Source organism: Lichenostomus cassidix, chromosome 1Aa, assembly GCF_008360975.1.
Source record: "Lichenostomus cassidix isolate B80296 chromosome 1Aa, HeHo_3.0, whole genome shotgun sequence".
In the NCBI taxonomy this organism is placed as follows: Eukaryota; Metazoa; Chordata; class Aves; order Passeriformes; family Meliphagidae; genus Lichenostomus; species Lichenostomus cassidix.
In genome coordinates this window covers 49591344-49604005 of record NC_139480.1, presented here as the reverse complement: position 1 = coordinate 49604005, position 12662 = coordinate 49591344, and the positions used below count along the sequence as shown (strand labels likewise).

Here is a 12662-nt window from a genome sequence, read left to right as displayed (position 1 = left end):
ATCCTTTTCAGGAATTCTGTTTTTATGGAATCACTTTGTCCACAGTGAGATTCAAATGAGGTATTTCCTCCTCTCCATGGGTAGAATCACACCTCTTATCCTCAACGACCTCTTTGACCCTGGAAAGACAATGGCATGCCTCTCTCTTGGGTCTCTATACCATCTTCTTCCTTTTGGTCCTTGTCCATTTGCTTTTTGGCCTAAAAGTCACATGTTGTGAAATGGACTGTGTGGGTATTTTCATTCTTTCCATGAGACTTGCCATGTAACCTTCCCCTAAAAACTTAGCAGAACTGAGACCTACAGAGGAATAGCCCACACTAGCACCTATTTTTCCCCAAAACCTTTCTCTTTTATATCTGAAAATTGAAAGCACACCAGGTATCCCTGATAATGTTCAAGCATTTGTTCTCTCTAGGATTTTCTCCTCTACAAAAAATGCCCAAAACTAAACAAAAAACCCACAGAACCCTCCCACAAAAAAGCCTGCATCTCTTCTGGCTTAATGGTAACCTAAAAGTTAATGAGACAGGTTCTGTCTTGGGCTTGCAGCAACAGGTACCTGTAGACATGGAATGATGGGGTTGCCCTTTCTAGGGAATGCAGTGTATGCTTATTGTGACAGGTTTGGCTGCAAGGACTGGATTCTTCCCTATTGCTGAGTGTTTATTTTTTGCATTTCCTTTGACCTCTCTTGGCTGCTTCTTCTTGGCCTTGGTTCGCATGCATGCAAGCTCTATTTCTGCTCACCTCCTGGGGTGAGCACCAGGAGCTGCTCACCCTGGGGAGCTGGAGTTTCAGTCTCCAGTTTAATTCTTCCTCAGTCCTCCCCACTCACACATTCTGCCTGACCACCAGTGACTGACAGCCTGCAATTTCCCTGCTTGGATTCAGGCTGACAACCCAGCTCTTTGAGGACTTAGGGCTGGCATTGCAGCAAGTGCTGAGGATACAGAGTGGACAGGGGTCTGAAACAAGTGACCCTTTAGTACACAATGAGGCTGCTTTTATGATTATGTGGCCAGACAGGTGCTTTTGCCTGCTCTGCTTCTCCAGGAAATTTTAGTTATTAGAGGAAATTGACATACTGTTTCAGACTGATTTGCCATAGATGCAGGGAGCTTGCTTTTGCTTGTCCTTCCAGGATGTTTGGCCATGCAGCTCAAGCACTGTGATTCTTTTTTTTTGTGCCACTGACCCAGCAGTCCTTGGGGTCAGTGGGAATCTCTGTGCTTCCTATTGAGACCAAACTGCTTTTCTCTGTCCTGTGTGTTGCAGGCAGGTGTGTGGCACAGCATATTGGTCTGTGCCAATTTTGCACCTGCAGATTGAAAACTAAGTGCAAAATTTCCCTTTTCCCTTGCTTTACATTTTGCCCCTGTGGCTTGATGACATCTAGCAGGGCCCTTCCCTCTCTCTGGTAATTATGCCAAGCTTGGCAGTACTCAACTGCCCTTCTCCAGGCTGAATTTTCCTCTACAAAATCTCAGCGATTCTTCCCTGCTTTTGGCAAATCTTTTACCAGATGCTTAGCTTTGCCTTGATTTCTCCACAGAGGAGAAACTGAGAACTTCTTTCCCACAGCAAGATACTTTGTTTTTCTGGGGTATGCTCTTTTATATCATGTATCAAAAATCTATCCAAGAGTGTCTTCTGATGTTCTCCCTCCTTTAAGTTGAGATCTGTTCTCATGAGCGCTGAGAACATTGTGAAGACCAAGACAATGTTTTCAAAGCCTGGAAACTGCAAAACCCTATTTTGAGCTATAGCAGATGCTACTGGACATATGGAACAGCTGAGGGGACTTACACCAGGGCTATAAATGTTCTGCAGATCTTTATGTCCCTGACTCAGTGGGTGGGTTTCCTATAGGAACTGGAAGCTGTGGAGAAGTGGATATAATGCAAATCCCTAATGTTCATGATTTTCCTGTGGAAAATTTGCCACAGGGAAACGGGAATAGCTCATCTTTGGTGGAATAGGGCTCATGGTAGCCAAAAAGTAGCCTAAATAACAGCCCTGACGTAGGAGGGAGATCACATTGACCTGTGGTTAATTTGAGACTAGAATTTTTACAGCTCTCTATATAAATTTGAGAATCCCAAGCCAGCATGTAAACTCGTTAGTGGTTTATTGGTATATTTTACTATCGGCAATACTTTTGTCCTGAAGGAGATTTGAATTCTGTGAAAGCAGCCTGGTCTAGTCAAAAGTAATCCCATGGTCCCCTGTTCTTCACATGTCTTCTTTGTCACCTGTCTTCCTCTTCCTTCCATACTGCTCCCTAGCAATCAGGTTGCACTATTTCATGCTTCATTTCCCAGCAAACTTTTTGTTCCCTTGCAAACTTTTCCAAATTCTAAAGCCGCCCTTCTTCTACCAGCACCACTGCCTGAGCAATGCATGAGCCATGATAATTGCTGTTACCTGCACAGATATTTCATGTTCCTCCCATCTCTCCTGGTCTCAGCTTGCAAGTGGGTGCTACATAACCATTCTCTCTCCTTCTCCCAGCAGTCTTCCAGCAGAGGTGCTGAGTGATGCAGCACACAGAGACTTTACACACTGCTTTGAATGCAGGTACATTGCTCACAGACCTCATGCAGCACAAGGAGCTGGAGAAAGATTGAAAGGTCTTGTCTCTGTGTCAGTACATGTGTTTTATATACAGTTATTGTAGAAACAGGAGGAACAAGTCATAGAATTGTAAAACATTAAGGTTGGGAAAGACCTCCGACATCATCAAGTCCAACCTTTGACCGAACACCACTGATTATTTAAACTTACATCTCCTGTATTCTATTGCTTGATTTTAGGAGACCTTAACAGGTGCATATTAATTACTGCTCAGAACTATATCTGGTGATAGTGTGCAATCACATCTGTATGTAGTCCTGGCCTGGTGCATTTTCAATGATTTTTTTTGCTGTCTGTTGCAGAAAAAAAGGCTCTGGTGTTGGAAGTGGTGTTCCTTGACATCTTTCCTTACTCACAATATACCTATTTAGATTTAGCAATTAACTTTTCACCCCATGGCCCTGGGGTGAGCAAGACCTGAGGTTCCAGCCACAGGTGGAGACTGGTATTGATGGAAGGAAGTGTGCCTTGAATATAGACCATCCTGGACTCATGAGCAGCATTGTCATGGGAGAGGTTGGAAAAGAAGGTGTTGGGAACAAGAGATGGAGCTGAAAAGGGGCAAGAGGCTGAGGGCATGTGAGAGGAAGAAAAGGAGAGGGTGAGCCCTTGGTAAAAAATGGTAAAAAAATGAAGGCAGGGCAGATTTCTTGGATGGGGAGATAAGGGGCTATAGGCTGCCACCAACTGCTGCATTCATATCGGAGAGCCACAGTCCTCACACCAGTTCTGTGCTGGAGCTGCAGCCTGTACAGACAGCGTCTAGCAGTCCTCACACACCAGGGGCAGGACAGAGGTCTCCAATTTGCTGTGATTTGGCTCAGAGCCAGAATTAGGAGGACAGCAGTCTGACAGCCCAGAGCTGTGTTGCACTGTGTGATGTTTCAGTTCGGGTCAGTGTTAGTCTGAGCAGCTTTGATGCATGTTACTGCCCATGGACACTGGTCCAAGGGCTGGGCACTAGTTTTGTTCAGAGCCTGCTCCATGTAGGTAGGCAAAAATATTTTTTCATTCTCTCTCTGTTAATGGTCACTCTAGTGCTGGTTCCAAATTATTTGAATTTACACCCTGGAGCAGCTGAATTGTTCCTGTGCTTGAATTAGCTGAAGGTCAGCAATCTTGAAACCTTTTCCGTGTTACCCTCTCTTCCTCTTCTCCCCTTCACACTCCTCCACAGAAGGAGCAAAGTACACACACCATCTTTGTGAAGGAAATCCTGGGTGCTTTGGGGGAAGGGTGATGCAGCCTTCTCCTGTAGCGATAAAAGGGAGTGATTTGCAAGTAAAAGAAGGACAAGTAGAAAAGGAATGTAAGGGTAAAACATAATGTTTCTCTTTACCCAGCCTCTTCACTCTATAACCTCTCATCTCAAAAGGCACTAAGATCTAGATGCAAGAAAAAGAAAGTGTGTGTGTGTCTCTGCAGTGCTGCATTGCCCTGTCAAGGAAGAGCCAGGAAGTTGCTTAGGTGGATGAAGGTTTTGAGCCACAATGGGGTGAAACACCAGCCTTTCCATTCTCAATGTGCTCGAGCTGCTGGCAAGCACAGCTGTGCTTAGGTGGGAGTGGGAAAGGCAGAGCTGCTGGACAGAGAGCTTGTTCGGGTTGTGTCCGCGCCAAGAAGAGTGTTTGAACAGAGTCCCCTGGGGCCTGAACTGCTGAGCACCAGGCTCGGCCTGGCAGGAGCAAGTGACAGAGACAGGGCCAGATTCCACAACAGGGGATTGGCACATCAGCCTCAGCGGGTGATATGTGCCCGGGGCAGAGGTAAAACTCTGTAAAAACACAGAGCTGAGTTACAGTCTGAGCTCCCTGTTATCCACACACAAACAGGGACGGCAGGAGCTCAGGGGAAGGGCATGGGGGGTTTGTACTGGTAGAGCAGCACAGGGGGGTAGTTTGCTGAGTTAGCAACTCTTCTGAGCTGGAAGAAAAATTATTCCAGCCCCCTGCCAACCCTTCATGCAGATCCAGAATACAGTTCCCAGGAGCGTCCCTACATATGTTAGCAAGCAGGCAATTGTCTGCGTGTTTTGCTGCAAGAAAATATGGCAACTGCTGCGGCACTGAGCCTGGGGTAATGGATGTCCTGAAGGGAATGCTGTGAAGTACAGCTCTGGGTGCTTAATCTGCTGACTGCCAGCAAGCAGGTTGTGCTTGCTGTCTCCGAGGAAGCTTGCAGACAAGACCCAGGGCTGGGAACAGGCAGAGTGCCAGCCGCAGGGCTGGGGTCGTGTGGTGCAGTGCAGCCCCTCCATTACAGCATGCTCATTGCAGGAACTGCGAGCTGGAAAAACTACAGTTCCCAGCACCCTTTTGTGCGTGTCACTGCGAAACTACAGTTCCCAGAACCTTTTAATGAGTCAGAGAGGATGTCTAGGGAAATAAATGCCGACGATTTTTGCATAACGCCCTGTACCTCCGGAGTGCTGAGCGGCCCGTGGTTTGTGAAAACGGGAGCAGAGGAGAAGCCAGGGAGTGTCAGCGCTGTGGAGCTGTGACTTTGCCCACCCCAATAGCCGCAGTGATATCCTCCAGCACCGAGCGACCTTCCTCCTCTCGGGCCTCCCTTGGGGATCCCAGGGAAGATCCTGGCCCCCAGGAAACACGGCTGCTGCGGAGGGGGAGGCAGATAAACTACAGATCCCGGCATTCTCCGACAGGCAGCACCTGCGGCAGTCCCTGCACGCCGTGGGGGAGGTGGGGGTGAGGATGAGGATGGAGGGCAGGGAGGAGATGCAGGGCGCCGTGAGGCTCCGCTGCACCTGGGACATCCCGCCACCCGCTGGCACCCAGGCCAAGTGGGTGAGGCTCAATGTGGGGGGCACCGTCTTCCTCACCACCAGGCAGACCCTGTGTCGGGAGCAGAAATCTTTCCTGTGTCGCTTGTGCCAGGGCGAGGAGCTGCAGTCGGACCGGGTAAGGCAGCTGGGTTGCCTCCCCGTGCCCCACCGAGCATGGGGAGGGCTGGAGGGATGCAGGGATGGAGCCAGATCCCGGCAGCTGCAGGAGAAACTGAGTGAGAAATGCCTGCTCTTTCCCCTCCTCTCCCGGGAAGGATTTCCCCATGCTAGATCCCACTTGCTGTGCTGTAGCTTGGCACCTGCCAGAGGTCATTTCCCCTCCGCTCCTGCTCTCCTTCCTCTTTGTAACCCCACATCCTGGGTCTGCTTCCCTGCTGTGTCTGCCTGACTCAGCCTTGTTCCCTGTAAGGGGATCTCTGCTCCCGCACACCAGGCCTGGATGCACAGTTGCACAAAGAGACTGAGGCCTTTTTCAGCTGGGTTGATTCATGCTGAGCAGACCAATACAGGAGTTAAAATCTAAGCTGGGCTCACTTGGCTAGGGACTCTCAGGGGCCCATGGTTTCCGAAGAATCTTAGAAATAGTGGACATTTTTGCTTAGGCTTGTATTTCCTTACGTTCTAGGGCATTTGAGGGCTGGTTACAAGTTTCCCTTAGGTTTTTTCTCCTTGTGATCCATCTCTTTTGCTAGGATGAAACTGGTGCATACCTTATAGATCGAGACCCCACTTACTTTGGACCCATTCTGAATTTCCTCCGTCATGGGAAGCTGGTCCTGGATAAAGATATGGCTGAAGAGGGTGAGTTGTGGAGCTCAGAAACTTCCCACTTACCATCACTGCTGTTGTCAGGAAAAAATAGGACTCGTTGTGAACCTTGTTGTGTCTTGTTCTGCTTTTAGATGTTGATGTGGGGGGATTTCAGAGAGCTATCTCTGCAAAGCATGATGATGTCTCCTTTACTAAAGGGGTTTGGAGTGGGTGAGGAAGGCATCCTTGCAGGTGTTGTGGCATCATGACTGTTTGTCCAGCAGAGATGTCACCAAGAGAGAAGTAGGCAAGACCTCAGAGCCTCAATAAGCCATTTTTGGCTTGTTCTTGATCTACTTTTAACCAGGCTCTGTGACTGAGTTTCCTATTAATGACTGAGTGTTTCTAATTAGGAACAAAAACCCAGAAGACCAAACAAAACTGAGCTCATTCCTTCTACTGACTATAATAAAGGCCATCATTAATCAGTGATATGCACTGTGTGCTGCCTGTGCTCTGAGGGGTTGTGGACTGCAGCAATTCCAGTTTAGCAAGCCAGACAAACCAATCCCTCAGTTGAGGTTGACAGTAGGTCCAGTAGGATGACTGGGTAACATCACAGTGTTACCAGCCAGCAGTCCACAGTGCCTTCTTATTTTTTTGGATGCTAGGGTTTGCACAGTTTCTGCAAGTCCATTAGTCTTCTTGCTTCTCTTACACATTTTAACCTAAAACAAGGAAAGTTTTCTTCAGAATAGTCTTAGCAGTTATAATTTCAAAAATATACCCAACTAATGGTACAGGATTGTAATAAGCACAATTTTGAGGTGTTTTCTACTTGACCTTTCTTGTAATCATGAGGTCAGACAGTGTTAATCAGCAGGTTTTAATATCAAATCTAAAACATAAACAGGAGTAAATTTCTAAAATAAAAACATAAACAGTTCATTTGCATTGGCTTTTTTTCCTACTGCAGACATTAAGGCTAGCATGAAACTAACCCACTAGACAATTCACTGCTGAATGAGGGACACAGAAGAGGTCAGAGTGTGTCAGGTAGTGAAGGATCAATCTCCACACCTACATTTTCCGTGTACTGCCCTGGGGATATGTGAGTGTTGGCTTCCAGCCACTTTCCCTCACTGACCCTCTGGGAACTACCTCCCTTTTCCTGAAGGCTTGTTATCAAAGAGATGAGTCTCAGGAGAGGTGATGGATGCAGCCACCAGAGAGAATAAAAACCAAAACATTTCTGTTTACCTGTTTTGAGTTGAAGCACAGGGAAGAGAGCCAAAGATCATCTAAAGTCATAGGGGGCTGCAACTCCAAGGGGCCCAGGAGGTAAATTAGGTTTTTTAGGGTCTTTTGGTGACTTGTCAGAACCACCAAGTTGTGGTTCTCTGTGTTTAGAAGAGAGTCTGAGCAAGGTGGTAACAAGTGGTCATTGAGAGAGACTGGAGCCTACAGTTGTTCTCCTTGGCCAGTTATCTGGGAAAGGTATTGGCAGTGCTTAGCAGAAGCCTTCACTGGCAGTGCCTGTGTCTGTAGTAGCAGGCAGCATAAGGAAATTAGGGTGAGCATTAGAAACAAGATGCAGAGAGCCAAGTTTCAATTCTCTGCAGTAAGTTTCAAACCTCTTAAAAACTGAGGCAATAGTATAATTTCTCCCTATGAACCTTGTGAAGCTCAGACTTGATCTTTTGCAAGTAAAAAAACAAACATGGGCTGCTAACTTTCTGTCTTTGTGGTCCTTCTGTCTTTCTCAGGGATCCTCGAAGAAGCTGAGTTCTATAACATTGGTCCTTTGATCCGAATAATCAAGGATCGAATGGAGGAGAAGGACTACACAGTAACACAGGTATGGCAAGATAGAGTGGGGTGGGCAAAGTAGGGAATGTAAAAAGGGAGAGAGATGAGTGTAGAGTGAGAGAAGACTTGAGAGAAGCAGCAAGGAATGGAAGGAAGCAACTAATTAGAGATTATGTGCTAATCCTTATGCAGCAAAATCTTGCAGGGAACAAGCTACCACCAATTTAGTTACAATAAACAAATTGGAGGCTTGTTTTGCCTGCAAACTTCTGTTTCCCCAGAAGTAATGCTGGATGTAGCCCCTGAAACTAAATCAGGTCCTCTAGCTTTTGGAAGAAGACAGTTGGTTGCTGTGGGGTATAGAGGAATGTTTTTGAGGAGAGCAGAGGTGTCATGGGGAGGAGGACTTCTGTAGGGAGTCCTGGGAGTGTAATCACAGTGAAGAGCATGGTAATACCTGTAGAGAAACCTGGAGGAAATAGGTGAAGAGATGGCTGTGAAAGAGTTAAATGCAGACAAGGAATCGATCCTGTGGTCACACCCTGTTGTGGCCAGCAACCTTTGAAAATCTGTTTTAGAGGGAGGATTGTCTGCTATCTCACTTTTCTTGTCTGCCTCAGGTTGTAATCCTCCAGCAGCACAGTCGCTTTGTGCTTCAAAGCCCCATCAGCACTTGTTGCCTATGCAAAAATGATTTTGTAATGACAAGTGCAAACTCCCCATCAAAAGAGGCCAGTGTCTTCTAGGGACAATGCAGGAAGCACTCAGCTCAGTCCCTCCTCTCCAGAAGGGACACTGTTCTTGCCTCCAGTGACAGCACAGTAGAAAGCTGGGTTGTGGTTTCCACTCCGCTTTCACCTGGAACATGGGGAAGAGGACAGGTCTGTCAAGGAGGGGTGTTAGCACCTCATTCTGCAGGAGAGGAACAGCTTTTAGCATGTGACTGTTGTCAGTATGCTCTGCAATTCTGTTCTCAGGTGCCTCCTAAGCATGTCTACCGTGTGCTGCAGTGCCAGGAAGAGGAGCTCACTCAGATGGTTTCCACCATGTCAGATGGATGGCGCTTTGAGCAGGTATGGATAAGGCAGAGCAGGGGGGGAAGGAGTTGTCTTTTGGGGAAAAGATCATGGATACCATACAGTTCCCAGGCAAGGCTTCTTCCCTCTCTGGGAATACTGGGTAAGTCACTGGCTGAGCCATCACACTGGCTCTTTCTTGCCCCCTTCTAGAAGTTTAGAGGATACTGTGTGAGGCCAGTCTGTTTTGCATCCTGGCTAACTTCTCTCCTGGTTCTCTGTGTTGTCTCCTCAGCTTAGTTATGAGGCCTTTCCACTGGGATTATGGATTGGACTCAACACTGCATGGTGGGCTTTCTGCCTTGCTCCCCAGGTGGAGTGAATATTTTCAGGAATATGTGCTTGTGATTCTTGCTCTAATCTTTTCTAGCTTGTGAACATTGGTTCATCTTATAATTATGGGAATGAGGATCAGACAGAATTCCTGTGCGTGGTCTCCAAGGAGTTGTACAACTCCCCCAATGGCTTGAGCTCTGAGCCCAGCCACAAAGCCAAGGTGAGATCAACTTTGCTATGGCCCTGCTCCCATTACCTATGAGATCCTTTGCTCTTTGCTTCTTCCTTCTTTTCTCTCTCCCCTGTGACAGTGGGGCACCTCAGTGGTGAAATCCAAGGGCCTGTCCTGGTGTTCAGCACCGTGGCACTACACCCACTGCCCAAAAGGAGGAGTGTGTGGATTGGGAGGGGTGGTGTGTGGCTGTGTGGCAATTGGCTTTAGCAAGTCACCCTGGCACCTCTCATGCTACTCTAACATCCCCCTCATGCCTCCTCATGCCCATTCTGTGTGTCACTGCCTATAGGGCATTATTGCCCTGAAGGTTTTGCGGCATTCTCTTTCCTTTTTCTGAGTCTCAGCCTGAGGGGTGGATATCTCCTGCTCCCCTTTTGAGGGAAGGACAGAAACATGTGGCAGTGCATGACATCCTGCAGACACCCACGATGCAGAAAGGAACACTAGCAACTGATGGCAGTTGTTGGGCGGTGGGGTCACAGCACTTGTAAGTGGGTTAGACACCCCTGACATGATGCTCCAGAGGAAAATAAGTCTCTGTTCCCTGACCTGGAATTGTCTTGGCCGTGGGGAAAGGTCCCTTTTTATTCCAGTGTTATGACAATTGCTTTATTCCATTATGTATCAGAAAGAACTGCCATGGCTCATCTTGCAAGTATCTCCACTCTTTCTTCCTTTTGTCCCACATGCTGGGCCACAGAGCACAGAGGAGAACCTGGAGGAGGAAGAGCAGGAGGTGGAGGAGGAGGCAGTGGCAGAGGCAGAAGCAGAAGCAGAGGAGAAAGGTGCAGCAAATCCCTGAGGAAAATGATAAAAATAACCCCCCAGGCATAGACCCGTCCACCTTTCTGGTGAGAGCTCACAGCTAGTAGCAGGGAAGGAGTAGAGCAGGTGTGGGGTGTGGGGGCTGTCCTCTCCAGGAGTTGGAGTCTCTCTGGAGATAAAGCTGATAGGGGAGAGCTGTTACCATGGCTTCTGCTTTGTATTTTAAACTGTTTGGTTTATCTACGGTTTTATTTTTATTTGCAGACTGTCCATCTATTCGGGATTGTGCTAAACTCTCTTCCTGCGGACCCTCCCTCCTGCTCCCTTCCGTGTCCATCCCAGCACTGTCATCTACCTCCCACATTGCCCCACTCGCCAGCCTCCAGCATCCTTCCCTCTGCTCTCTTTGTCCCCCAGGGCTCAGAGTGGTCTCTGCCCAGGGCCCTGTCTCTCTCTGCTCCTCACTTTTCCTCCTCTGCAGGTATGTTACCTGTCTGCACTCCCAGCTCCTGCCAGCCTGAGCTCTGCATGAGTGACTCACTTCCCTCTTGTGGGTATGGCCCTGGTTTGTAGAGCTTGGGGAGGGGAAGGAGGGAGGTGAGGTTGACTCATCCCTAAGGTGGCTTTACCTATTCTCATCCTGTGCGTGCCTTTACCTGCCAAGCAGATCCTATGGCTCTGGATCAGAAACTCTGGCAGCAGAAAGGAGTGTGCAGCTGGGAGAGGGGTGGAAATGAATGCAAAGCAGGCAGGGGTGGCTCGGGGAAGGGGTGGAATTCTGCCACGTGTCTGCGTGACACGCATGCCAGATCGCTTCTCCAGACTGCTGGCCGCAGCTCCTTTGCCTGCCAGCTCGGGAGCAGTTTGCAGAAGGCAGCCTGTTATTTCTCCCTCCCTGCTCTCCCTTCCCTGGGCTTTTCCCCCACTGGCTCTGCCAGGGCGAGAGCACAGTCGGAAAGGTGGCAAAAGCAGAGCAGAAGCAGCTGGATGCCACTGCAGATGTTCTCACAGCTGTGTGCAAAATGAGTCTCTCTGCTCTGCCTCCTGCTGAGGAAGGCTGGCCAGCTGATGTACGTGGGGCTGGGTATGGAAAGCATTAGAAGGAGGATTCCTCTCCATACTGCAAAACTGTGAGGCTCTTGTTAAACTGGAGGTGCTCAGTGCCAATCTCCAACTGTCCTGATGGAGGGCACTTGTTAGCTGGCTGACATTTCTCTTTCCCTCTGTTTGAAAGCCTCCTTGTCTATGGGTGTGGGACCTGAGTGTTATTATCTTAAGAGTCGGTGCATGTTAATCACATGGACTTTTTCTTCCTTTTGTTCTGTTGCCCCACCCTTACTCCTCATCTCTTTTTCCTCTGTTTTTGTTTCTTCTGTCATTTCCCTTTTTCTTTCTCACTCTCCCCTCCATGCTCAGTTGCTTTTTTTCCTACCGTTGATCTTATTTCTCTTTCTCTCTCCTTCTCTAGCTGTTACAAGCCAGAGATCTGAGGATGTGATCTGAACACTCCACTCCAGCCTTTTCATTTCTTGTTTATATCTTTATTTTTGTACTGCACTGTATGGCAGCCCCTTGTCCCACAGTGATGCCCCCAGCCCCCTTCACTCTTCACATGCAATCATTTTTTTTTTTTTTTTTACAAACTTCACCTCGGAGGCCTGAGCTTCCAGCCCTGGAGGAGGGCAGATGCTCCATGGAGCCCCTGGGCTGCTGTAGGAGCTAGAGCCCACGGCCCCCTCCTAAGCCTAGCAGTCTGGCTTTCCTTAATGTCACAGTGGCCCCTGGTGGGGACACAAGCGATCAGCCACTGCAGCCTGCGGTCCCTTCCTGAGCACCCTGGATGCAAATGGGGGCCGAGGTGGTGGCAGCTGTGGAAGGACCAATCCTCGCCCTTTCGCTATTGCCGACAGCTGGTCTGGGCTGGTGGCCTGGGGACAAATGCAGAGCCACCGTCCTTTTCTGGGCCACCTGCTTTGCTCGGAGGTGTCCCTGTGCTGGGTATCACATTCCTTGGTGCCTCCCTCCCTGTCCCCCAAAGCAGCCTTGTGCCAGCAGTGTGAGAAGGAAAACGGTGTGCTGCCTGGGTACCAGGAACATGCTGGTACCTGCTGTTGTGTCAGCCAGCACCAGGAGATCCCGATTTTGGGGAGCAGAGTGTTTGCTTCACTGCTGTGTCTGAAGACTCCTGAATAAAATTCACAGTCTGTTCCTCCTTGCCGCCTCTCATTTCAAGTGGCAAGAATTCATTGCTGGTGTAAAGGGGTGGGAGTTGGAGAAAAGGAGTTTGGATTCATCACCTGGAGCCACCAGA

The 12662-nt window shown here is 48.7% G+C and overlaps 1 protein-coding gene across 11 annotated transcripts; it reads left to right on the top strand.

Moving 5' to 3' along the window:
* Window positions 1-4868: 4868 nt before the first annotated feature.
* KCTD17 (potassium channel tetramerization domain containing 17) lies at window positions 4869-12563 on the top strand. Of its 11 annotated transcripts, none has more exons than XM_085048852.1 (8): window positions 4872-5336; window positions 5483-5555; window positions 6133-6241; window positions 7957-8048; window positions 8977-9072; window positions 9446-9571; window positions 10215-10371; window positions 10616-11221. In XM_085048852.1, the coding sequence occupies exons 3-8, from the start codon at window positions 6229-6231 to the stop codon at window positions 10870-10872; spliced, it is 741 nt and encodes a 246-aa protein (XP_084904978.1). In that variant the 5' UTR covers window positions 4872-5336; window positions 5483-5555; window positions 6133-6228; the 3' UTR covers window positions 10873-11221. The 11 variants fall into 11 exon arrangements, 10 of the variants coding, with proteins under 10 accessions (XP_084904980.1, XP_084904979.1, XP_084904978.1 ...); XM_085048851.1 differs by having other exon boundaries at window positions 4872-5342; XR_014849303.1 differs by adding an exon at window positions 11820-12563 and having other exon boundaries at window positions 4957-5555; window positions 10287-10437; window positions 10833-10905.
* The last annotated feature ends 99 nt before the right edge of the window (window positions 12564-12662 follow it).